Here is a 27,699-nt window from a genome sequence, read left to right on the forward strand (position 1 = left end):
GCGCACTGCAGACAATTAAAAAATAAACAAAAACAACCACTTAAGGCAGAATTCACTACTGAATTCTGTAGCCAATTTCACAACCATTTGTTAAGTTTCCATTTTAATATATTTATCAAAAGTCTTTATAGATTTTATCTTGAGCAGAAGTGGGTAGGCAGGGTAAATGACAAAAGAAGGGTCATACCATTGGGACCCAAGGTACACCCATTTCATACAAGTGTCATGACATCAAACACACTTATGAAAGGTGCGGAGCTTATGGCGTGTTTCTGCTTTCATCATTTTGATGAAAGTCACCCCTGATCTTGAAGCAGATTACAACAATATTTGAAGGGGGGGAAATCCATTTAAAGCAATATAAAAACAGTATCAGAAGATAAGGGCAATCCACTAAAAAGTATAAGGAGTTAAATGTTAAAGAAAGCAAATATAAATCAACATGTTTTTAAAAGGCATCTAAAACATACCGGTATTAGGACCTGGAGGAAATGTTATTCAACAAGGCAGGTGTCACTACTTAGAAAGCTCTCCTCCATGGCATTGCCAAGTGACTTAGAGCAGGGCCTTCCCTCAGCCTCAAAGGGACCTTGATGCTGGGGTTATGGGACACATTCTTTCAGGTAGCCCAGTCCTGGGCTGTTTAGCGCCTAGCAACCTCTGCCCTAGGCCCACGAGGACCAAAGATAAAATAACTACACTGGCAGCATGTAATCATTTAGATGTGGGTTTACTGTACTGTACTATCTTCTGCCAAGAGCGGAAAATAGAACTTGTTGGGATAGAGCAGTGTTTCTCAACCTTGGCAGCTTTAAGCTGTGTGGACTTTGCTGGCTGGGGAATTCTGGGAGTTGAAGTCCACACAGCTTTAAAGTTGCCAAGATTGAGAAACACTGGGATAAAGGTTGCAGAATGGAATGCATACAGAAATTAAAAAGCAAAAGACTATGAAAATTCCACAGGTTATTTATGTGCAGGTGTGCTCTTCCTCAAGAGAAAGGAAGGAAAACTTTTCTCTGTCCACATTCTCTGCTTCTCATTCCCACAGATACTGTATGCTACACTTCCCTGCAGTTCCAGACATTAAGTGAAATGTTACCAGGGTAGCAGGACTTGCCTAAATACTGTGCCAAGGAAACTGGCAAAAGTCTACAGTTGTTTCATGCATTATTCAAGAAGCCAAAGTTCGAGCCAACCCCATCACCAACTCCACAATCCTTTATAAACACCACAGAACAGCCATTATAATTCAAAAATATGCAGTTGCATTCATTTACCTGAACTTTCAAAAGGTTTATTTCATCTTGAGGAGTACACTGTAATTCTCCTAATTCCTTCGAATGAATGGAAACCAAATAGAGCAACCACTTGCCTCCTTTCAGTTCTTTCGGCCACATAATTTCCAAGAAAGCTGTACCAAATGTCTTCAGTGGTTTACCTAAGTTAGTGATCTATCAGAAATAAAATACATGCATTTGCTCATATTAATTAATAGATGCCCCCTTAAAAACTATCGTGTAATATAAGTGCAAATATTCCAATTTACTATGAATCTGTTTCCTTTTTGCTTATTATGGCAATACAGTATAAAACTCTCATTTCAGCCTTCTCCAGTATGGTCTTTTCCAAATGTCTTGGTTAGGCTGAAAAAGGTGGCTCAGCTTCCAATACAGTCATATACAGTATCAGTTATGATATATGACCCATTTTATTTATTTTGCTTGCATCTTTGGTTTTGAGAAAAATCTAACAGAATTAAAATCACTTGAAGGTATGATTTCAAAAGCCAGTATGTTTCATATAAGCAGCTTGACTGAAGGCAGGTGAGTCCTGGGGACTAGAAACATCTGAAATCAGCATTTCTAGTGATTCCTATTGCTAAGAAACATCATTCATTTGGAAATTCTCCTTCTGTTCATGGAAGAGGACTCTGATGCACCAAAGATTCCTGCTGATAGAAGGGAGTTACTGTAACTCTTTGGATCGCCTCCCCCAACTCCATTCTCTTGAGTCCAACAATTGTCTGGAGCAGGTTTATTGGAAGCTACCATGGACTAAAAGGGGAAAAAAATACCTCCCCATTACCAGTGTGAGAATCCCGTGAGCAGAGTTCCTGTCATGGAAACTTCAGTTCCGAGTCACTACATTTACACAATAGTTACTAAGGAGTGAGCTCTCCTCTCATTCAGGTTCTCTCCTTCCCTCTCTCTTCTTTCTCTCTAACAGCACGTGTATACTTCCCAATCAAATAGACTGGATGCAGCGTAGATACACTCCATAAAGATGGAAATTTGCAGCTATTCTGAGATACAAATGTCTTGGGTAAATACAATTATTTGTAAGTCCTAAGAACATATCCAGAACCACCTACCACCAAGGGATGGTTATTAAGTAACAGTAAACATAACTTTTAATGCTAGCAGGTATTGTTTCTTAATCACTATACAGTTTGGGATTTCCCCCTATCCCTTCAAATATTTCTAAGGAATATGCATTTAACAGTACATCTAAAAGATGTGTAATTGTTTGAATATAAAATGCAAAGGTTCCGAGTTCTAAAACCTTATTTTATCTCTGTTTTTAAGCACCCAACTTCACTGGTTGATTTCAAGCATTGATATACTGTACCTACATGCACAGATGAATATCTGTACATTGCTTTTTGAGAAAAGCAAGGGCCAGCTTCTCCCCAGTGATGGTCTTTAAAAAATGCCATTGAGATACAAAGGCTGGACCATGTGTGAAGTTTCAAGAAGATTATTTGAACACCAAAAAAGAAATAACCTTTTTTTTTCTAGAAGCCAACTTACCCTGAACTCATATTCAATTAAACTACCGATGTCATCTTCAGATTTCATTGCACTTTCCCCAATGATATTACCTCCAAAATATACCTGGGAAGGCTTAGCAACCCTATTGTTAAAAAAAACCACACAAACATATGTAAATGACCTTTAAAAGGGACTATCTGTAGCACTGATTTGTTAAGCCAGCTATGACACTTACCCTGTAAGTGATAAAAGCAGTTCAATAACTACTTTAGCTTTTGCAGTAATTGGTTCCAAATTAGTCTGATTGCTTGTTCTGCAACAAAAAGGAAACAAAAGGACACTTTCAAAGAATAGTTCAAAATAGTTATACTATTTTCATGTTATAATTCAGATGCCTACACAACCTATTCATGGTCATATCAGAATATTAGAAACAGATTAGAAAACATGATAAATCCAGTTAAAAAAAATCTTACGTTTCCAGTTTCAGATTGATGTCCAGCTCTTTCGTATCAACATTAACTTTAGTTGTACTTAAAATCACATAAAATGTCACCTGAAAAGGGAATAAGAGGAGTGATTTCACCACATTGCTGGCATAAATCTTATAAGCCATAACTGATTTATTTGCTGGGATTGATTAAAATCAGACAGACATAATTGAAGTACTGGTAGCAATCTCTTATTTGTTATTCGAATTTACTAAAGCCAATGCTTTACCAAGAGGTTTTACAGTAAGTATTGTATAATTTCTAACTTTTTACATTTTTTACACACACACACACACACACCCCTTTTTTGCTGAAAGATGCTCCTTCTTTTTAAAAATTACTGTTATGGCTTCTGCCATAAATAGGGAATAAGGAGTAGCTGCTTTGCTTAATTTTGGGTATGTTTTATCATAACAGATATTTATGGTTCTTTTATTTTTTAAACTCAACTATTTTTTTAATGAGGGGGTAGTATACTTCAACTATCAGAAATGTAGGGCACTCTGATATTCAGTCATCCCATTCTCAGAGATAAAAGAAACCATATTTACAGTAGAATTTCTTCTGAAAGGATTTCCAAGTTCACACTCCACTTGAGAACCATTTGGATTAGCACCACAGGTAAGCAGTTTTTCCTGAATTAATAAAGGACAGGTGCATCAAGGCAAAATTAAGTGAAACAGTATCTTTGAACATCCTCATCATTTGGTGGAATTATTTACCGGAAAGCTGTTCCACTCCCTGAAAGCAGAATAAATCAAGCTATCTGGAAATGTTGCTAAGAATTTTGCTGCATGCGCATCTTCGCCATCTTTCATGGGGTACATTGCATTGGACGGACTGTTGGTCACTGTGATTTCAAGGGCGATATCTCTCTGGTCTTTGAGAACAAGCACCGGGACATTGTTTTCCCTGGAAAAGCAGAACTGAGTCACATCACTGGGAACTGGAGGGTAGAGGTGTTAGTATCACATTCTTGCAAATTCCTTCTGTCAAACTTACATGGGGAAATAGGCAAATTTGTCCTCATTTCCCTCTTTGGTGCAAAATCTGTAATGCATCTTCAAATTGCTGTGGCACACATTGTCTGATCCACAGCCCTCTTTCAGGAACTGCACCTACAAAGAGCACAAGTTCGGCGGTTTGATTTCAAATGCCACATGTGATTTAATGAAAAGCAGTGGATGGATGTTATTTTAATTTGCTTTATTTTATATAATTCAGATACTTATATAACACCAGTCAGCTACCTCATATTCAGGCAACTTTATACATACAACCATAAATAGGAAAATAATTCAGACACATTATCAAATAGATCCCTCCCATCACACAGTGTTCAATCCACAGTAAACTACCTTCAGTTCCTCCTACTGTGTTTCCCTTCATTTCCACAAACTAGTGCCTCTGCCACACTACCAGAATGGGATGGGAGACATTTCCCCATCTTGTACTTTACTTCAGGAACGTTTAGATCCAGGAACTGCACAGGCAAATCAGTGGTGGCAATCTGTCACCAACGCTATCCTCTAGCCCACCAACAGTTCTCAACACGAAGAAGTCAGCATTCCACTCATCAGGAGCGCTGGGGCTGCCTTGTGTTGGGACGAGCACACCAAGGTCAGGGACAGGGGAGTTTCTCGACTCTTAGCAGAGCACAACAGTACAATACCGTGGGAATGAGAGTGCACAGCCACCAGTGTGCTGAAGAGGAACATAATTCAATGCTCATTTCAAGGAGGAGATGCAAAGTACAATGGTGAGAATGCTGGTAGAACACACAAGGATCTTCATTCTTATTTGTACTGTGAAGCCATTTTATCTGTCTGTCTGTCTGTCTGTCTGTCTGTCTGTCTATCTATCTATCTATCTATCTATCTATCTATCTATCTATCTATCTATCTATCTATCACATTTCTACCACCGCCCATCTCCCTCCCCAAAAAGGGGGACTCTGGGCGGTTTACAATAAAATTGACCATTTAAAACCATCAGTGAATAAATTACCAAACAAACAACCAAGATAATAAAATAATAAATAATAAAGATATTTTATCATCTCGATCAAGGCAAGGAGGATCTACATTTCATTTCCTGTGCTTGCAGCCTTCTTTTCTTGACAAAATAGCTTATACTGGTACTGACTGAAGTGGCAAATGTTGCTGAGATAATAGTGCCTTTTTCTATAGGTTTTCTAAGCATGATATAACATAACTAATAAGAGTCATATAGAAGTCTAGAGTAAAGACTCAATAAATAACTGACCTCTGCATGAATAGTGTTGGGCTCACTAGCATCCAGAATTGGAAGGAGGTCTGGTAGCGATCTTCCCTGTCTTCTCCTGGGCTGTAAGGAGGTCTCAGGAGTATGAATTGCAATGCTAAGAGATACAGGAATTGGACGCAATTTATCTTTGATTTTTTCCTAAGAAATAAGGGAGGAGGTTCTGATTAATACATGGAATATATTCCATCTGGGTTGATTTGAAACTTGCTAATACATGCTATCACAAAACTCGAATATAATGCTATTCATTCATTCATTCAACAATTTATAGGCTGCCCAACTACCAATGATTCTGGGTGGCTTACAATTAAAAGGTTTTTTTTAAATACAAAAGATGAAAAAGAGATCATGAATGGCCCAACCACAACATATAACTAAAACACCCATCCAGCATGGGTTCAACCTTCACCCTGCCCCCAAACCAGGGAGCCAGGTCCTTAATAGGTTCCTGAACATCACCAAGGTGAGAACCACCTGGATCAATTAGATGTGTTTCCAATGCCACCAATTCAGGTGATATTTTAAAGATGCAGGCTGGCTTGTCTAAAATAAAGACATTCCCCATCCCAATTTTAAAGAGCTGGTACACATTCTCTAAGATATACAGTATAGTGAATTACATGTCTCCTAGAATTATATAAAGGCTCACATGAAAACTGAAGTTAACCATAGGAACCAACACTGTTTTGTCTAGCTTTCTTTCCCGCCTCATCCTTAATGCAAAGGTGAACTATACCCTCCAGAGTTTTTCTACCACCCCATACTAGTGGCAGTTTCTTACCAGGGGAGGCATTCACTTATGAGATGACCATTGTACGTACGCAGGACTAGTGCTGCTAGACAGTACAGTGGAGAACACAACATGTGTAGAGTTCTATGGCAAATGCAGCAAAACATTTCAAGGCTGGAACATTCTGATCCTGAAAGATCTCATTCCAACTTCACCAGAAGGGCTTCATTTCAGTCAGAAAAGCCCATTTTGAGGGACAATCACCTTTGGTAAGATTGGAACAATACTGGAACACTTCTGGTGAGGTTAGACCATTTTGACCTTGACCTCTACTCAAATCTTTAATGCAGGAGTGAGCAAGCCTTCCAGATGTTTGGGATAATAATACTCATAACCCAGGTAAGTTGCCTGAAAGAGATGGGAGTTGGAGTCCAAGATATCTGGAGAAATTCAGAGTGTTTCCCTCAACAGTAGTCATTACAGCTCTCATTTGTGGCCTGTGATTTGCAGGCTGTCCTACATTAATCTTGAGTTTGATCCAAGCATGACCTGAAAATGAGCACCCTAGAACAATTGCAGACCCTTTTTTGCTCATCATACCTCCAATTCGAGCCTGGTAGTCACACACTCTTCCATCTTCTGTCTTTTGAGAGTCACACTTCCACTAAATGAAACAGAGCGAAGCTTAGAAAAATGCACTCTTGGTGGCCGGCTTGATTGCCTGTTCTCATTTTCTGCTTCAAATGTATAGTTCAAAACTGGAGAAAGGAGAAGTGTGGAGAGGAAGGAGAAAAAACAAAACACTTGGAAATAGTAAGGCTAAGAGATACAGCACAATAAAGATTGCACTCCATCCAAGCTAGGTCTGAGAAGAAAACCACCCCACATGGCTAGCCAACTATCCAAATGCTGCCCCTAAACATCAGATCTTTCAGAATCAAGAGGCCAAGTTCTGGTGACTGTGAGCTGAGACACACCCAGAACACCCAGGCTGGAAGATCTAGATGGACTTCTTTTTTGTTCTTCAAACTCAACTCAAAGGGCAAGGTTGTCCTACAAAGAAAGTAGCTTTGGAGAAAATTCCTCCCAGATGTATCTTTCCCTGCATTGCCCTAGTGGAGTATCCGCGTACCCAAAGAAACCAGGGTGAGAAAACTAAATTTCTGAAATCATCCACAAAAGTAATAAGGATGCTAAGAAACATTCAAGACTTTCTAACTGGAGCTTGACTCTTTGTTACTATGTTAGTTGTGTTGGTGATTAGTTTGCTTGACAGCAATATGGAAGTGATTTGCCCCGTCTTCTTCCACATTTTACTTCCTATTGTAACTTACAGCCTTAGGATTCCTGGTGGCCTCTCATCCAAGTACTAACAAGGCCAGAAACTACTTCATTTTTTTTCAGAATCAACAAAGTACTGTTAACTGCTGAGGCAATAATGATAGGCAAGTATTACTATAAAAACTTACTTATTTTTTGATTGAAGTTACTCTCGCTAGCTGTATATTCAAAACATGATCTAATGTTCAGGCTGCAAAAATTCAAGAGGATAGAAGTGATTTTAAAAAGAGAGTTCTATACAGCTGACATTTTGTTAAGAGTTATTGGAAGCTCAGGAAGGACCTCTCTTTGAGAGTCCTTCCTCTTATATTGCACTCAAACACATTTTTCAGATAGCTAAGGTTCAGTGTATCAGTTACCCTAATAGCACAGGGTTGCACTGGAGTTGATTCATTTCAAAGCCAGTGACATAGTGTGCAAAGCCTTCTATCTCTTGGAAAGCTTCCACATTGTGACTTTATCCTTGCCAGCTTCAGGAAACTGAAATAATGTTAGTGTGGAGTTGCAGGCTCCATCAGGCACTGGAAGTGTTGGATATGCATCTTGATCTGCACCTGAGCAAAGAGTTCCAACTAATCGTTGAAGCTTCCTAGCCCTGTTGCTCAAGCCACTTGTTGACCTGACCTTTCCAAACAAGCCAGCAATGAGAAGAATAAGGAAATGGAGCATCATCCTCTGCTTGCCTTGCCTTCTCCTTCTGGGCCAACACTGGAGTTTTCTCAGCTCTATCTGGAGATGCTAGAGCATGAATCTGGGTCCTCTGCATACAAAGCATATGCTCTACCACAGAGTTATGACCGTCCTTAAATGAAGGGATGCTGTATTTATTCCATTCTACTAATTTCTGAAAGAGCCATCCTAAGAGTAAAAGGATCAATGGGCTGATTGAGTAACCCACATGACCATACACCATGAAGCTGAAGATGACTAAAGTGCCCATGTAAATCACTTGCATGTAAGTCCATTTGCTAAAAATGAAAACAAAAATAAAAGGTTCGGTGGCTCACCAAAGGTTACTGGACACTTCACAGTTCCTCATATTCAGATCAATTTTGTCTGGAGAGATCATCATGGTTTTCTTAATGCTTATCACAGGCCTTGATCTTGTGAGAAGTGAGGCAAGGAGAGAAAAGGACATTAAAATAAAAGTAATAAGAGGAAAGAGGAAATGTATTATACTAATAAACAGTAAAAATAACTTGAAGCTTCAGGATTAGGATGTCACACAAGGAGAATGAAAGCTACCCTGCTTTGTTTTGTGTAATAGTACATTAAAGTCACATCTATGGGTAACTGGCTCCACCCCCAATCACTATTTTGCATCTGGCTCCACTCCCACCCACTATTTTGGACCCATCTGTTACTGGTATATTCTGAGGTTTTGATAAAAAACAAAGATCTCACAAGCATGAAACTGGACCATACCTATTCTAGAGATTAGCAGTAGGGATGTTTCAAAGTTTAACACTGTTTCACGTTTGAAACCATCTAAAATGATAAGAACAGTCTACTTTGCACTAGAAGCAACTGATTTACATAAAAATGGGTACTTCATCGTCAAGACAGTTTGAATTCAAAATATTCTGCACACCCCTAAGTAGACTTAAGAGTTGTCATGGAATCAGTTGGTCTTACAAATTTGATAAATGAATAAACTTATTTTAAGAACCTGTTTTATTCATGGGGACAGTTAAACCATAGTAAAGAGGGCACATACCTGTAAACTGAAACAGAATCTGAAAGAGACCCAACAGCAATGTCAGGGTAAGAGTTTCCATCAAGATCCATATTTCCAGTGATAGAGTAACCAAAGAATATGACATTATTTGTCTCACCATCAAGAATCTAGAAATCCAAAACAAAAGCACACAAAAACCACACAAGTGTTAAATTACCTCTTTAATGAGTTCATTCATTCAACTTCTGGTGACCTATGCAGAGGTATCCACAAGATCAAATGCTTTCATCAACATGACAAAGCAGCATTGTGCTGGAAGCTCCACCCTTTTTGTACATGACATCATAATGCAGGTATAGAAGGGCCACAGCTTGCATAACAACAATGTAACACTGCTTTCATCATTTAGCCCCTACCCTTGACCCCATTTACAGGCAACTCTTTTTGGGGGGGTCCCTTTGAGTCAATCTTGACTCCTGGCAATTCCCAGACAGGTCCGTGCAGTTTCCTTGGCAACACTGCATAAGTTGTTTGCCACTGCCTTCTTCTGGGATGTTTTTCAGCTTTGAAGTCTAGAATTGAGAGAAAGTGACTGGTACTTCTATCACCTATTAAACAGATGAACAAAATCAAGGGTACATTAGGCAGAATGAAAGGAACAGGATGGATGAATCATTGAACTGCAAGTGGCAATTTCTTTTAAGACTTAGGCCCTCTCCTGTGTTGGCCATTCCATCTTCCTACACAGGAAACAGCATATAAGGACATTCTGGTTGAAATTAGCTTTGCTCAAACAACAAAACCCTTCTGAACAATGGTGTGTTTTTTTAACTTTGTCCCACCTGCCAGTTGTGACTTACTCTTTAATCCCCATAATTAGTTTGTCAACAGTTTCTAGTTCCTCCCAGTTGCTATCCACAACTCATTCTATATGCAAAGGAGAGCTAGTCATGCACCTCTTCATAGCTCTTGTCTAAATAGTAAGCTCTTATTAGAATTATTGACCTACAAAGTTAAGAATTTATTGATGAATGTTCAGAACAGATAGTCAATTTTTCCCAGATTTCCTGAATGCATAAATCTTATAAATAAAAGTGGAAGAATCAATGGCAATTAAGAGACATTATATCTGTATTTATATGAGGTCTTGTTCATACAAGAAAAAATAAGATTCTAAACAGAAAATAAAAGTCAGAATCCTGAGTGAGATACAAAAATATTCCCAAATCTTGCAGGAAAGAAGGATCCATGCTTCAATGTTGGTAATCTAAAGGCTCATTTAAACAGCCTAAATCAGAGTAGCACATGTTGTTTCTGCAAGTGAGGCAGCACTTGAAAAAACTAAGACTATATCTAATTTCCTTGTGTCAATGAAATGTTTATATTTTGCATGTTTCTGTATTTTCCCCTCTCTCCCTTCTACTCTTCAAATTTAGTTATGGAAAGACATGAAAATCTGGAGCACAGAAAAAGGAGATAGGAAGGGGTAGCCATATGGTTCCCCTGCCTCCAACACTCTGGCTCCTGAGCATTCTCTTTGGAGGTGTGGTGGTTGGAAATAGTGGTGCACTATCAGTAGCATTGCTGTCCTTAATAATTATGTTACTTGCAATGTACAACACAGTGCACTGCCTTCCCTGTACCAGTGCCATAACTTCTTCCCAACCCTGCATCATTCTCCCAAGTTCACCACTGTCCTCCCTCCCTTCCTACCAGGGAGGAACAGGAGTGTTGTTGGAGAGAAGCAGAACTGTATTTTCTACCCATTTAATGTCCCTCCCTGTGAGTCCATGTCATGATAGCATGAACAGAGACCTAAGTCCATTAGATTCCTCAACACAAGTTCAGGAGTGACAAAAGATTCCAACTCACACAGGAATTCTACAGATATAGAAAGCCCCTTTTGAGCTTTCATAAAAGACATGGCAAACTGATTATGATCCAATTTCCTCCTTATATATTCATTGAATATGGAGTAGAAATGATCTGCACAGAGTGAAAAACAGGGTTGATAAAAGGTAGAGGAGAAGTTGACCAGCCCTTCTTGAAGAAGGGAAGCAGGAAGGAAGATCCCAAGATGCTAGGCCAGATGATCCTTCTTGGGCTGAAATGATGAGCATTCAAGTCCAACATATTGAGAGAAAATCAGGTTGGAGAAGCTATAGGAAGGGCACAGGGGACAACACAATGCTAGACAAAGTAAACATCACATTAAAAGCCAGTGATGGAAGCTGGTGGCTTCAGTGACAGGGCAGCTGGTCAAGAGCAAGTGAGTAAGCAAATAAAATGTCGTTCCACTATACACAGAAGCAAACGTTGCAAGCTAGTACCTGTGCTGGCTTTGTGTTTATTCCATTTCTGGAGCCATGATAGAGATATAACTTGCCAAAATCTCCATCATATGGAGCCCCCACAGCAATATCTGTATTTTTAAAAAGAGGAAGAGAAGAAAGGAAACAGAATGCTCAGGGTGATCTTATTTCTAAAAATGTCATGAATTGTTCAAGTAAGGTATAACAAAAGCAAGCATACAAACCTTAGCAGAAAGGGAGAGAACTGTAAAAACTCTAAAATTCCAAGTATCAAATTCTAAAATATGCCACAAAGAACAAATTTTTCAAGGTGCAAATTTTCTAAGGATAAATGCAGGTTTCAAAATTTGTGGTTTTTAGACAAAACACAGTCCAGTATTTCATGGTATTCATTGCTTTATGCAGTCAGCTGTGTTGACCAATTTTAAAATGAAACATGGGATATAAATACTGTATGATAAACAACCCACAGAAAAAAATAAATGAATAAGGACAATTTTATTGGTTCCAAAGACTATGGATTAAGCATTATGTTGGATTCAAGTTTATGGATAACTTGAGCCAACTGCTGAACGTTAACAAAGAATCCATTCAAATTCAAATGCCTACAAGTTTCTTCCCTGCTTACCTGGAAAGCCATCTTTATTAACATCACCAACATTTTCAACTGCAATCCCAAACATGGAGTCTGTGGATCCATTGAGACGAATTGGCTTTACCCTGTCCCATTTGCCTTGCTGATTAATATACACGTACGCAGCACCACCAATTTCTCCATCTCTGTCAAAATACTGTGGGGCTCCAACCACAATATCTTGCCAACTGATAAAAATAGAGCACAAGTGGTTTTAAGTCCCCCCAAAAAACATACTCCCAAACAACTGCTAAGAGATCAGATTAGTCGAATGATCACTGTTCAATGCACACTGCAAACATGGGAAGGATTCCTTTGAATCAAGCTGGATTCCTAGTACCTTTATGGACACATAGAGGTCCTTCTGGGAAAAGAACAACAAAATAGTTTATCTTTGCTTTCAACCAGGTAGTTTTTAAACATCCTCTTTTACCCATAGCCCCGGAATTTTCTGGTAATTTCCAAATACTAACCAGCTTTAATCCTGCTTTTTTTTTTTCTTGCTATCAGCCAACATCAGTTAAGTGCTAACCACCATGTAACAAGAGTCCACAGAACCATCTGTGGCAAAAAATCCCTTTAATGCAGCTTTAAAAGTTTCAAGATTGAAGGGCCACTGCTGGCTAGGAATGATGGGAACTGCAGTTGGACACATCAGGAGGTCACCAAGTTGGAAAAGCCTCTTATAGTGCTTTATAATAGTGTTTCAGTGGTTGATTATCACAAGGGTCCTGCAATGTTGGTTGTTACAATTCCAATAGGTGGTCATCTCGTGGCATTTATGAGATTCCTCTCTTTTGGACACAGACCTGCTTCTGAGTAAACATGTACATCACTCCACAAAGTTAAGTGTGGTTCAGTCAAAATTCATGACCAAGATAGAATTTAAATGCAGGGGCCTAGAATCCAAGCTCTCCATCATCATCTTCCTTAGCCTTCCTGAACTTGATACCTGCTGCATGTATCTGGAGTACAGGATCTTTAGTTTAAATTAAAGTATAAGAGATCTGGCAGATGGCTTCTTCTGAAAGGAATACGGGGGTGTTGCATACCTCTGTGGTTGCCCTGTGCTATTTCTGAGCTGCAGGGAAGGAGCCCAGTTCTGCTCCCACTTTGCCAAATAGATGGGATCACAAACCACAGAAAAGGAACTGCGAGAGGGAAAGGAGAGGAATCTCACCCATCACTGTTGAGGTCCACAACTGCCACATCATAGCCAAAGGAAGAGGCCAGCCCCTCGCCTTCAAATATATGTACAGGGGACAAGGCCCGCTCGATGTTACTGTCTTTTCTCAGAAGGACCACAGCCCCACTATGGTTAGCTCTCGGAGCACCAGAAACAAAAGTGACGTCTTCCCGAGAAACAATCCCTTTCCCAGAGTCCAAAGAAAAACCTAAAACAGAACACAAAAGTGCAGCTGAGGCCTCACACTGTGACCTGTAATGGCTGAGCAACTACTGTTACATTAAAGGAGGGGTAGGAAAGTGCAGTAGGTATACCTACGTATTAGACCACATTAGAGAATTCTTTCCTTTCAAACAGGAGGCCCCAGGTTTAAACCCATTCCCTGACCTTTGGGCACATCAAAGCACAAACTCCTGTTTGCCAGAAAATGTTGAAAGGCCAAAGATGCACGCATGTGCACACACACACACCTATCTCAGAATAGATTATTTCCATGGAGGCCCACATTTCCTTAGACGTAATCTCTTGGGAAGCTATGGGCCAACAGTGAGTAAGGCCAGAGTTCAGATCGGCACCAGCTTTACCCCCCTCACCACCTTCTCTTTCTCCCCTTGTTTTTCACAAGAGAAAGAGCAATAAAGTAGGAGAGTTGAGATTGGGAAGGGCCTTCCCCATCTTCCCAAACCTGTGGTATGCATTGGACTACAATTCCCACCGTCCCCAGCCGCTCTGGTTTGGGTAAAGCTGATTGAAACAGAAAAAGCATTAGTGACAATTTTCTCTTCCCTCCATCCCTCCCAGACCCACAGAGACACAAACACCACATGCCATGTAGACCTTTTATGTATCCATCCTTCAACCCATCAATGCACACCTCACACATCTATTCATTTATTTTCATATACTCACCCACCATTTTCATATATACCACCCATTTATTTGCTCTCCTGCACACACAGAAACACATCACAAAAACATCATGCAAAAGAGGAAGAGGATGAAGCAACCAGAGATGCAACAGATTGCAATTTCCCAACCTCTGATAGACAGAAAGACAGACACAGACACACATATATACATACAGTACATACATACATACAAAGACAACTTCATACATCTTCACAGATATAGTAACTAATTATGTATACAATCTATTTCAGTGAATAGCGAACTGTAACAAAAAAAACTATATGCACTTTAAAATGATAGTGCCCCTTTCCCACAGTATACCCATGATGTTCAGTGAATGTTCATATCTCATGGAAGATGGCTCATGCTCTCACATCTCAAAAAAGGGCATGCTTTGCCAAGGATGTCAAATTAGGATTAATTTGCCAAGCATTCTACATTCACTTTTTATAGGACTCACATAGCCCCAGCACCAATGAACTTCAAGTTACCAAAGCAGCAGTGGTGAAATTACCAGTGGCACCTGGAAAAGGTCCTTCAAGAATGTGAAAACAAAAAAATCAGGAAGGTGACATGCTTCAATAGATGTTATGCTCTGAACAGAACTACATGTTATGCACAGTGATTATTTATTTATGTATTTATTTATTTATCACATTTCTATCACCGCCCATCTCCCCCTAAAATTATCCTTACTGACATTTTACCATTCGTCCAATCCACTGAGGGGCAATTATAAAGCAAGCGCTTTCCTCTGTTTGCCTTTCCTTTTTTTAATTCTCTCCTTCCTGTCAGAACTTTAAATATTGTGAGCAAGTATCATCTTTAATCTCTAGCCCGCAGCAACAAAGGTGAGATGGCTGGTGCTTACAGAAGTGGGATGTTGCGGCGGGGGAGGAATGTTTTTGAGAGCTGCCAAGGGGACAGCTTTGGTTGTTTCAGGACCCAGACAGCCTAGGCAAGGGGTGAGCAGAAATGGATCAGGACCATTTCCAAAGAATACTTGGGGACCTTCCCAACAATTTGGAAAGCAATTCCACTGAAGCAGGTTTATACCTGGAACAGGGGAACAACCAAGGTTCTTGATATAATTGCTCCCAAGTGCCTTTTTGCTGTTAGCTGATCCTGGGAAGTCTCTTGGTTCCCTGAGGACCTCCAGGAGATGAAGTCACAGAAGAACCTCTCATGCTGGCAGAGGAAGTTGAGAAGTGAATCTGATCAAGCATAGATACAAGCTCATGTTTAATGGTTATAAGAATGAGGGTGCATGCTTACTTCTCCATTCTTATTGCATCAGTGGGTTGCCTTCCAGTGGCCTTGTTTAAGGTTCTCTATTCTTTCTGTTAGGGAACACTGAGCAGGAAGAACCACAGCCTGGCTGTTGGGACCAGCCAGGGCAATAGTTTATTTATATTATTTAATTTTTATCCCACCTTTATTATTTTTATAAATAACTCAAGACGGTGAACATACTTAATATTCCTTCTTCCTCCTATTTTCCCCACAACAACCATGTGAGGTGAGTTGGGCTGAGAGAGAGTGACTGGCTCAAGGTCACCCAGCCAGCTTTCATGCCTATGGTGCGTCTAGAACTTGCAGACTCCTGGTTTCTAGCCCAGCACCTTAACCACTAGACCAAACTGGCTCTCTTGCCTATTTTACTGATAGTCACTCAAATTCACTGTAATCTTGACACTTCATAAACAGAATCCAGTATGATGTCTTGAACAATGTCTTGTAATATTATCTGGGATTCTTTTCAGCCTGTGGACTCTGTGGAATAGGTGCTGTCTAGCATGATTTCTGTTGCCTGTGGGCTCATTGAAAGAGGGGGTTTCCACCAGCTGATCCTGGGAAGTCTCTTGGTTTACTGAGGACCTCCAGGAGATGAAGTCACAGAAGAACTATGCTATGAAGGGGATTATAGTGCACCCCCACCAAGAAACCATCCCTATACCTGACAGTTTTAATAAACTATCATTGAGTTTCCAATCTTCCCTTTCTTCAGAATGCTGTTGAGAAACAGGTGGAGTATCAACTATAAAGTGCTTTTGAGGAAGCGAATCTATTTCAGTTTGGATTCAGACACAGTGATGTCTTTGGTTGCTCTGGGTGATGAGCTTTGTTAGGATCTGAATATGGTGAATACACTTCTCCTAGTCCTTGTAAATTCCCAGCAGCTTTTCACACCACTGTCCATGGTATCCTCCTGGACCACTTGCAAGTGTTGGGGGCTGGCATCTCTATACTTTACTAGTTCTTCCTTATCTGAGTAGGCAATCCCAGCTGGTGGCAATGGGGGAAGAGAGGTTGGCCTGTTGGTCCCCCGTTGTGAGGTTCCATAGGGTTCAGCCTTCTTCCCCCTACTGTTTAATGTTTATATGACACCACTGGGAGAAGTCATCCATCAGCTTGAGGTGAAATACCATCAGAATAGCAATGATATTCAGATGTATCTCTCCATCCTGAGCCAAGCTGGAGATGCAGTAGATATCCTGAACTAGTGTTTGGAGGCTGTTTGGATCTAGATGGAATGAAACCCAAGCAAGACAGAGTCACTGAACGGACCACTACTGGTTCCAGTGACAGTTCGTGAAGGGGTGGCACTCTTTCCTTCTGCCATTCAGCAGGGATGATAGCTTTAATTATGTTCAAAGTGCCAGTTTTTTCACTGAGAAACCCTAACTATTCTCTGTGCAGGCATGGGTAAGGTTACCTTCTATACGATGATAAGCCGCAGCACCTATTATTTAGACATTTAGAAATTAGATGAAATTAGAAGTGAAGCAATTAGTCTTGAATTCATGCACTGTATTAAGGGAATAAAAAGACCCATTACCAAATCTGAAGGAACAGATGGTTAAAAGTAAACAACATTTGCTTCTCTTACCTGCAATTTAAAAAAAAAGAAATAAAACCTATCCCATCTCTTTCAACAGAAAATCCCAAACCTTAAAGGTCAGTTACATGGGAAGAGGAACAGTTTAATTAGAGCCAAAGTGTAATCTAGTTGGTTTGGTCCAGTTCACAGAAACGAGTTCTTACGATTCTTTTTAAGATGGAGGGGTGGGTCATCAGGAAGATCAGTGGTAGCAGCAGGAAGATGCTAGTAAGATGGGGCGCAGTAACAAGAGGTTGAAAAGATTGTGGGTAAATGGACAAGCTGGTGGAAAATGCTGGAAAAATGGGTGGGCCAGCCAGCATATAAATGCTAAGAAGATGTGTTCAGCTCTGTGGGTCTTCTATCAAGTAAGACAGTTCCTGAGTAAGGTGCCAATTTCTGGAGAGCTGAAACTTTCTGTCATGCCTGTAGGAAACCTGTCACTAAATGAGTGATTTGCTGAAGAAACTTAAACTTCGGTTTTCAAGCAAATGCAAGAGGGAGCATAAAGGCACTGATAAACTAAATGCCACCAGAGCACAACTCAAGGCTGCTGCTAACAATGGATTCCCCTACTGAATTAACTTCCCTTTCCCATTAGAATGTATTATTCTCACCTACCCCATTTGATAACATTTCCATATAACCATCAATGTATATCATCAAAGGCATGGAAGAGGTGTTGGGGATATGCAGTATCATAAAACGATTCCATTTATAAGATAAAATAATAGCACATTTTATGGGAGGTGGGGCAGGGGCATTGGCCCTGAGGTGTAAGTTTTAAAGGCAGATCCACCTTATGTATAACATGTAGTTCTACTCCATTTCATCTGCATCAAATTCAGTTCAAAAGAATATATGTGCATTAAGTGAATTTGTGCCACAAATTTTTTTTTCTTTTTAATTCCTAGGTTTTTTTCAAATAGTTTTTTCATACCAAGATAAACATTGTGACATGCTGGAAAGGAAAACGTTTGCCCTATAGAAAACCCTGGATTGCTTCACTGCTGCCTTTCCAATTCTCAATTTGAGAACCGCAGTGTGAGATAAGAGGTTTAGGTAAGATGGTGATGATGACATATTGTACTTACTAAATAGTCCAATGTACTTTCTTTGGTGCTACTATGTTCACCCAATTATTTCCTTTATTTGTTCTGTAAGGGAGTCACCCAAAGGATGACCATGGCTTCTGATTCCACTATCGTCTCTCTGGCTATTTGATAGCTTCCAGTTTTCATTTACCCAAACCACCATCTTCTGTAAGCCTCTCATCTCATCTGCACTTCCTCTCAGACATGCTTTGACTTGAAATGGAAGTCAAATAATGATCTCTGGAGTGTCATGAATGAAGGCAGATGGGTTGGTGCTTCAGAAGTCACAAACCTAAGTAGCTATTCATCATCAGATCGGCAGGTTTGTCTACTCTGGCACTGGGCGGCAGAGTTTTGTACACAAACTGATCAGGGTTGGCATAAGACACGCTTGTCATAAACAGAAGACCTGCAGTGATGATTAGAGAAAGAAAAGGCAGAGAAGAAAGGAGGCCAAGTTAAGCAGAGAGAAGAAAAATAGATGGTTCCATGCAGTCTAGCTGAAGCGCTTACTAGTACAAATAAAGGACAGTAAAGAAATACACTGCAATAATATACAGCAGGGGTTGGCAGGCTATTTCTGTAAAGGGCAGAATCCTGCCCCTCCTCTGCCTCCACAGGCACAGCTGGCAGGTCTGTAGGCCAAGGAGCACGACGGCCATTGGACAGCACTGGCCCGCCAGCAGGAAACTGCCAATAGGTCACTGTTGCCACCTAGGACAACCTGCCCCTGGCCCTTGGCCCCGCCCCTCTCCCCAGGAGCTCGGCTGAGGATCCAGCCTGGCAATTGGCCAACTGCCCACTTGTCCATTCTTAGCATGCAGAACATATAAAAACAGGCAGCAGGCTGGATTTGGCCCACAGCCATAGTTTGCCAATCCCTAGCATAGAACGTTAATCAAGCAACAGGATAGCTAACAATAGCCAACTTGGCATTCTACATGCTGTAGGACTACAATTCCCAGAATTCCAGTGGCCATGGTGGCTGGGAGGTTTGAGTTGTAATCTCAATATATGTCCATGTTAGAAAGTCAGGTCTACAGGTAACACATTCTGGAATGTAAATAAAGCTGATGTATTTTTTCATTAGCAAACACTGCTGTCATTGCCATACTTATTTTTATCTCATTTGTGGAAAACTATTTTATGCAGCTTTCTCCCCAGCTTTCGCCTTCCTGTTCCACACTAACTGTGAAAGATAGGTTTAGATGTTCTCTGCACTAGCAATAGAGGAACCAGTGGCAGACCCAATGCTTATAGAAGACCCCACTTATAGAAGATCCCAGCATCTCCAGTGAAAAGAATGAAGCACCAGGTGATAGGAAAGACCTCTCCCCATGGACAGCTGCAACAAGTCCTATTTTTTAGCCAGTTTTCTGTGTATTCAGGAAAAGTCACAATCAAGAAAGTATGAAGTATATTTCTTCATGGCTTACTAAATGGATATTTTATGCACATAAGGAAGAACATGTCCTCTTTTTGCACAAGATCAAATAAGTAATCTAATTTGTTGCCACCTCCCATGAATGTTCTAAGCCACATTAACAGTGATTCTCCATATTCACTCATGGACCTTCATTGTACTGATTCTGTAATTCTTATACCCTATCCTGAACACTTTATAGAAATCATGGTCCTAGGAGAAACATGAAAAAAGCTCATCACATGAGGATTTGGGGAAGGGGAATATTATTCTGAATACCTATGGAATTAACTTTCTCTGGTGCATTTCGATCTAAAGATCCATCTCAGGTTTCAAAAAAAAAGCAACGAATTTGCTTCTTGAATGATATATATTCCACCTTTAAGACCTGTTACTCCATAATACCTATGGACTCTTTTCAGCCATAACTCTACCTGTTCTTGCAAAAAAAAAATTTGCTCCAGAAGTTTCCAGGTTTTCATTAGACTTAGCATCAGTTTGGAGTCATGAGCAGTAAAAATATAACTCTGGTCAACTGCAATGCAAAACTCTCCAAATGTGGGGCTACATTTGAGGAAACAAATGCTGAGATATCTAGGGAAACTTGCAAGTTTATGTAATAGAGTTCTAAGGAGCTCAAGACAACTTAGATGGGGTATCCCTCATTTTATCCTCACATCAACAACCCTGTGAGGTAGGTTGAGCTAAGAACTACATGGCTCAACAGGAACTTTGAAGCTGGGTTTTCTCAGGCCAATATTCTAACATTATCAATATCAGCAACAATCCAATGTTGTTAGAACAGGAGTGTACTTATTTTTTTTCCAAGATAAGGTCCATACTTGGGTTTTAAGGGGGGATGCTGGATAATTATCACTTCAAACAGGGACCAGAAGTTTGAGGCGGCTCAGGCCCAAACCAAACTTGATTTAATATACTGTTAGTTGTAACTAAAATTAAACTACTGTATATTTATTGAATACTTAATATTGTTACTTCCCATATATTTCATGATCTGGTTTCTCATTAGAAATTATAATTTAGCAACAACCTTCTGATGGGCTTGGGGGATGGACTGTGTGCAGTCCCAAGACCATAAGTGTTCTCCTAAGTTAGCTGAACTATAGGGCTGGAGAGATCATCTTCAGAATAGACTTGGGTAAAAATATTCCTCCATCCCTATCCTTTGGATCTACAGCCAGAGCAGTGACGTAAGCCTATTGCTACGTGAGGATGGGTGGGGTTGTGGTGGGGATGCAGAAAGGTGTGTGTGACTGTGCATAAGAACATCATTCCATTCCACATCACAGAGACTGTAGACTTGGGGAATGAAGTGATCCCAAATTGCAAAGTAAATCTGGAAGCGTTCACACCTTATACAACCTTTTGCTTCCAACTCATAGAACAGCTTTTAATGCCCAAAGATATTTCTTGGTCTACCACATACTGCATCCTTTCACATACCCAAATGCACTTACAGCATCAGGATTCAATGTGGTGTAGCCACCAAAGGTACACAAAGCTGTGCTTATTCTTCATTATTAAGAAAAACTATTTAGCCATTTTTGAGACTGCCATACAGTCATTAGTTTGAATCCATGTTCAATGCCTCCCCCCCTAGCATCTAAAAGCATGTTAGCAATTTCCATACAAGAGAGCCATTAAACATTTCAAGGAAGCCTCAGGAGTGAAGCTGATGATCCTGGAGTGCTACTTGGATGCTTTTGCTGCAGATATGCTTGTATCCTGTTCAGCAACCAGCAATTTAACAGAAGTCCTGAGGCTCTGTGTTTGAGGTCATGTGACATGGAGCTACTGCACCTCAAACCATAGCTCCTGCATGTGAGAGAGAGCTGATAATCACAGCATAAGAATCCCCAAATTCACAACCACACCTCTTAAATCTCTCTTCACATGAGTGGCTCTTAAGGATTCCACAGCCAGGGTGCCATCTGCACTCTGAAGGAGGCCTAAAGTTGGCAGGATGAATGGCTAAAGCCTTGATCCAAATGCAAGGCTTCTATAACTGAGTTACCTCTTGGGAGCATTTGAATGTAACAATTCAGATGGCCATTTTCCCTTTGAGCTCCCTGAAGAGCTTAATCCTACCTAAATAACTGTTAGCAGGAACAGGAACCAGGGTCTCCTTTTGCAGTCTTTCACTCCCAACTTCATAAGGCCCATCATCAAAGATGCCCATCAGATCAAGGGTGTGATTCCTTTGCTCTGCATGAACCACGCCTAGAAGAATGAAATGGCAAAACAGAACAAAAACAAAAGATGGGATGAATGTTAAAGGAAAGGGGAACATTAAATAAAACAGAAAGCTTTAAAATGAAAGGGGCGAGGAAACATCAATGAAAGGGAGTGACCACAACTGAGCTCAATCCTATCCTGGATTTGAATGTCATGACATAATCAACATGAATGGTGCAAAGAAAGATTCTGGAAGATAGGGTTAGAGCAATGTGCACAAACAACAGAAATCTGCATATTGTGTTGATAGTAAACATGTAGGAGGTATACACTTCCAAAATGCACTCCACTTAAGAGAATAGGATGCATTGCAGAGTATGGATTATTTTGGCAGAATCAAGTTTGCTAAAGAGATAGGAAGGAACAGAAACAGTAAGAGGGGAGGAAGAGAAATCAGAGCCCTGCAAGAGTACACAAAGATGAGGAAGAGGGCACAAATACCCAGAGAACTTGAAAATGAAGATGCAGATCGAGTATGATTTGCATTAAGCTTTGGGGGAAAGAAGAACACATTTCAAAAATAAATCAGTTTCTTGACTAGAATACTGACTGACTTAACTTTTGTGACAATCAGAAAGCCATTTCTTTTCCCTTAAATGTAAAAGGGGGAAAGGGCATCTTGGAGCCTAACATAAATTAAGTAAAATGACAAAAGCAAAGCTTCCCATCCCCTTCTCTCCTTGCGGCCTGAGTCACTCTTCCAAAATCCTCCTGGGACTGGGAGGAGACTCCCTGAATGATGTGGAACAAAGCATGAAGGGTCAGCAGGGCCAATAGCTTCAGAACAGAAGGAATTGGCTTCTATAGAGTCAAATCATTCCTCCAGCACTGTGGACCTCCAGCATTGCTGGAGTTTTCCATTCCTATCTGGAGATGCAGGAATTAGACCCACAGCTTAGTGATGCAAATCAGGTGCTCTACCACAAAACAATACTCTGCCCTGTTGGTTCTGAATACTCCCTTCACCACAGTCATCTATTTCCTGTCCCCAAATCACACTGTTTAGGTGGCTACAAATGGGATGGAAGGGATAGAAATTTTTCCTTTTATGGATTTGCTATAGATAAATGATCTTAGGAACCAAAATTGGGAGAGGGGAGTGTAAGAACTGTCACATAATTACTGAAATCAACAGGCATTTCGGGTACCTGCAGGCAAAAGGTCTCTAGAGCTGGTGTGAAACTTGATGCAGTAGAGTAATCTTGACTGTGCCTAAGTGTATCAGTACAGGAAAGATGACCAAGAATTGAAAAAGCTGAGTCAACTCCAGAATGGAGATTACTTTAGGCATTAATAAGGAGTTAAAATGTCATAAAAATCATGGGATCTTACCTTCCTTTTGCCTTAAGTAAGCCTTTCTGAAATTAAAAGCCAAGATTCTTCTGATTACACATTTTTTCTGAAGTTCAAAGTGCACAGACATTCAAAATACAAGGAGCACTTGTCTGGACATCTCAGGAAAGACGATCTTTTCTTGCCATACGTAATACAGTTGTTGCATGTTTTACTAATTCTCTGAGGGACAGTGGAGAGCATGGACTGTCATGGCATGGCAAAACTCTTTTAAGAGCTTCGTGTTCTGAGAGGCCCAAGTGCTGATGCCAGATCAGATCCATCTGTGAGGTTTTGAGGAATGTCCCTGAAGCCTCAGAGCGGAACTCTACCTCCCTGTCAGAAAAAAGATGCTTTGCAAACAGAAAGTGATGGAAAAAATGCTTTGCAAACAGAAAATGATGGTGTGTCAAGTGAAAAGGATCAGATCGCAGGTGACAGCAAATGAAGCAGCAGAATAGAAAAACTGGCTGAGAATCTGAAGAATTCCAGGAAGTCAGAGCATGGCTGGCTGTGGGATTCTGGGAGCTGAAGTCCAGACATCTTCAAGTTGCCAAGTTTGAGAAACACTGGTATAGAGCAAGATGGATCAATGCTTTGATTCAGCCTAAAGCAGCTTTCCATGGTTCCCTACGTTCTCCTCCTCTGACCAAGGAGGCTTGGGATGCAGTTGGGGCACACAGTGAATCAGTCACCAGTTTGTGCTGAATCCTGGTTAATGCACCCCTACATTCTAGTCTTGATCTGAACTCTCTATGGCGGGCAACGAGATTGCGTTCCTGGAGGCTGAATGATTACACATGCAGCAGGGAACCCAATGAAAATCTTCCTGCCAAAATGTCTGGATTTCTGGATTCCAAATCACCTCACCCTGATTTTGGCATCAAATTGTGGAAGCAATCTGCCCTTCCTGAAGTTAATATTTGCAGATTTCACTTAGCTGCTGCCGCTGCTATACAGGAACAGCCTGTCAGTTTTCCATTTGCACACTTTTTTCCCATACAACACACACCATCACAGATTGGCACCATTAAGGACCCCACAAAAAAAAGGAATCCTAATGTGATCATGCAGAGAATTATTCCCATACTACAATTCAAACAGTGCCGACCTGTGATGGGGCCAGCCCTTGAAAAAGCAGACTAAGGCAGTTGATTTGGGTGTCTCAAAAGGCAGAAAATGGTTGCACTGATTTATTCTGATTGCATTTTCATCCCTTGGGGGAGGTGCTTCTTTGCCTTAGCTGCCAAAATAATTTGGTCAACCTCAATATTGCTATAGACAGCAGTAAGTACAAAAAATTGTCTGAAAATTGTAACAAATGATGCTTACAGCAACCTCAATATTAATAGTATAAATTTTCCAAAGTAAACTGGAAGGCAAGAACACCTTGAAGAAAACAGCATCAAAACACAAAGGAGATTTCAGCCCATCCCTAACATATATCCATGATGGATACAAAAGTTGGCATTTCATACTAACAAGAGGATCATTCTGGATAAGCTTCAGTTTTTCAGCTTGCACATCCATTCATAAATCTGAGAAAGTGCTCTTCAAACTGTAACCCCAGAACATTTGTAAATAGCCATCATTTAAATGTCCTGTCAAATAAAAAAACTGTCTGCTAAGCATGACAACTCACTTCCATTCACCTTTTTAGAAACCCAAACTTTTTTATACCAGCAAGTACCCTGCACAAATTCTCTCACAAAAGGAACATGATCTTCCCAGGCCAGGAAAAAGCCCTCTTAAAACTAAGTATGGTGGCAGTAAGTACTTGTAATTTAAGTACACCAGTGGCTTAATTTAATACCCCATCTCAGGAAAGTCCAGTTTTCTTGACAAACACCCAGCCTGGGGACGGGCAGGCTTTTCCCTGAGAACACCTCGTGCCAAGGCACAAAGTCTGTTCAGGGTTTGTGTGTCAGGCACAGGTGCACACCGCAAGGATTTATCGCAAGAAGAAAAAGGCAGGGCAGAGAAGAATTCCACAACGTTGGTATAACAGAGCTGCAAGAAAAACACACTGCTCAGCCAGGGAAAAAGAAAAGAGGCAGGGAGGGAGGGAGCAGTTTTACAGCTTCTCAGCAAAGCTAAGGTGGGACAAAGCCATGGGCTCTCTGGTTTAATCACCAAATGAAATTCAGCAGGTTTCTCTTTCCTGATTACTTTGGCTCTCAAGCCAGTTTTCTTCTCAGTGAGGTTAATGGCATTTTTGGTTGCTGTGAAAAAAACAGCAATAATCTAGGCGATTTATGTAAATGCCTGATATGCCTGTCTGAATGTGTGTGTTATGTGTGCGCATGACACACACACACGCATATACAGAGATACACAGACATTCTCTTTGCATAAACTCCCTCAGGGTTCGAACATCCCTACTGAATATAGGCTTTTTCTGGCTCTAAGGATGTGTCCAAAGAGTTTTAGTGTCCAGCAGGTTGTGCAACACTGAATCCCTCAGTCTTTGAACCTAGAATGAGGAAAACTGAATGCAAGATTATCTGGAAGATCCCATTCCATATCCAGAAAGCCTCAATAACACTGCTTTTATTTGCCTTGATCAAATCAAATTCCACCACGTTAGGGATGTGTTAGGCTTCAGATCTGAAGCCAAAAAGATGCTTTTCAGCAGGCAAGGATGCACGGGTTACACCTGTTGGTGCTACACACGTGAAGCTGCATCTTTTCTTGGCTCACATGTTATCTGCATGATCCCCAGAAAAACATCTTTAAGCTAAGGACCTGCCAGCAGTGCACTGCTGTCTGTTCTGAAGCACCTTGTCACAGCCTTCCCCAGTTCAACCACTATGTTTAAGAGCAGTCTACCAGAAACTTGTTTTGTTGTTGTTCAGTTCTGGGGCAGATAGCATAAAAGAGTTTGCAAAGCATATAATAGTATCTGGCAGTGGTTATTATTTTGTAGACACAGGATATATAATCTGGAAATAGGCAATAGGAATGACAGGAACATAAAGAGGCTCTACCTTTCCAGTTATAGGTCCCTGGTGCGCCAAATACAATGTAATGATCATCTCTGGTAAACATGGCAGCAACACCTTGCTGGCAGGAGCCAAATTTCTCATGGCCTCTCAATCGACCGTTGCAGAAACTCCAATCCCCGCTATCACTGGAAAGATCCTGATTCAGCACGTAGCACCTCCCAATGATGTCTCGGGTTTCTTGTTCAGTGTTGACATAATACCTTTTCTCATAGCGATGTGCACAGGTCTGCAAGGTATTGAAAACAAATTGATTGGCCAACAGATCTGCCTCCTCTACAAATGATCAGGGCTGAATTTACAAACAATTAACTCCGCACAGAAGTTCTATATATAAGCGTCCCTTTGCTTTAACCAAACTGAAGTGCATTTTAAGTGTGGCTTTACTTATAAAATGTAACGGTGCACTTCTAAACTTATGCATACTTATTCAAAAGCAGGCCCTGTTAACTGCATCCTTGGAATAGTTTGTTTTGTTTTGTTAATTCTATTATTTTTATTTTATTTATTTATTTATTTGTGGTATATATATCCATGTGCCTTGTGATGTAAAGTCCACAAATAAGATATAAGAGACAACTCAAGACCACTTCCTATCTCAAATGAACAGGACTCGGCAAATCTTTTGAAAGAGAGGTTGCAGAATGCATAGGAAAGCATGCAAAACACCTCTTTTCAAATCACCCAAGCAGACAGATCTTTTTCCAAGCTTGTGACCGCTTTGGAAGCTGCCCCTGGCTGTCTCCACACATGCAGGCGTGGTGTCACTTCACTTCACTCCACAATTCAAAAAGAAAAGATTTGTACAGTCCTAAATATTACAAAGAAAACCAAATAGCAGAACAGCACGACTTCAATCCTAGAGGTAACAGTGATTAAACAGTTGTCTGGAGGCCAGAACTATACTTCTTTCCTTTGTTTTTGAGAGCTTTTGTGCAGTAGAGTTTCATGCTGATGTTATAGAGGTGGGGAATCAAGACTCCAGGGATGCTGGGAGGACTACAGATTTTTGATGGGTTGAACCTTCAAACACCTACTTTTAGTTTTTTTCTCCTTAAAAACTGGGAAGTCATTCCTATGTTGCTTCATAGCTTGGTGCCAACCTTGAGCACGGTGTTTCTCAACCTTGGCAACTTTAAGATGTGTGGATGACTCCCAGAATTCTGGCTGGGAAATTCTGGAGTCAAAGTCCACACATCTTAGTTTCCAAGGCTGAGAAACACTGATTTAGCAGACCCATTTTGGGGAGCTGCAAAAAATAGGAAAAAAAGGTTTGGAAATATGTCTCCTTGTGTTGCCCATCTCCTGTAGGTTGCCCATCTCTGTCACCAAAATAGTACAGATAATCCTTGTTTAGCAACCACAATTGGGTC

General features: G+C 40.6%; 1 protein-coding gene across 3 annotated transcripts in view; it reads right to left on the reverse strand.

Moving 5' to 3' along the window:
• ITGA6 (integrin subunit alpha 6) overlaps positions 1-27,699 on the reverse strand; it is a 66,158-nt gene that overhangs the window by 11,452 nt on the left and 27,007 nt on the right. For 2 of the 3 annotated variants that reach the window (XM_063318161.1, XM_063318162.1), the window contains exons 4-20: positions 26,312-26,555; positions 21,846-21,977; positions 13,424-13,637; positions 12,238-12,431; positions 11,628-11,719; positions 9,337-9,464; positions 8,627-8,722; positions 7,748-7,809; positions 6,879-7,036; positions 5,528-5,686; positions 4,265-4,380; positions 3,985-4,174; positions 3,814-3,897; positions 3,248-3,327; positions 3,007-3,084; positions 2,811-2,913; positions 1,278-1,451 (exon numbers count right to left, since the gene is read on the reverse strand). In XM_063318161.1, coding sequence (XP_063174231.1) covers positions 1,278-1,451; positions 2,811-2,913; positions 3,007-3,084; positions 3,248-3,327; positions 3,814-3,897; positions 3,985-4,174; positions 4,265-4,380; positions 5,528-5,686; positions 6,879-7,036; positions 7,748-7,809; positions 8,627-8,722; positions 9,337-9,464; positions 11,628-11,719; positions 12,238-12,431; positions 13,424-13,637; positions 21,846-21,977; positions 26,312-26,555 — 2,304 coding nt within the window. Of the gene's footprint in view, positions 1-1,277; positions 1,452-2,810; positions 2,914-3,006; positions 3,085-3,247; positions 3,328-3,813; positions 3,898-3,984; positions 4,175-4,264; positions 4,381-5,527; positions 5,687-6,878; positions 7,037-7,747; positions 7,810-8,626; positions 8,723-9,336; positions 9,465-11,627; positions 11,720-12,237; positions 12,432-13,423; positions 13,638-18,605; positions 18,723-21,845; positions 21,978-26,311; positions 26,556-27,699 lie in introns of all 3 variants that reach the window. The other variant, XM_063318163.1, reaches the window with a different exon arrangement.

This window comes from Candoia aspera, chromosome 1, assembly GCF_035149785.1.
Source record: "Candoia aspera isolate rCanAsp1 chromosome 1, rCanAsp1.hap2, whole genome shotgun sequence".
Taxonomy (NCBI): domain Eukaryota; kingdom Metazoa; phylum Chordata; class Lepidosauria; order Squamata; family Boidae; genus Candoia; species Candoia aspera.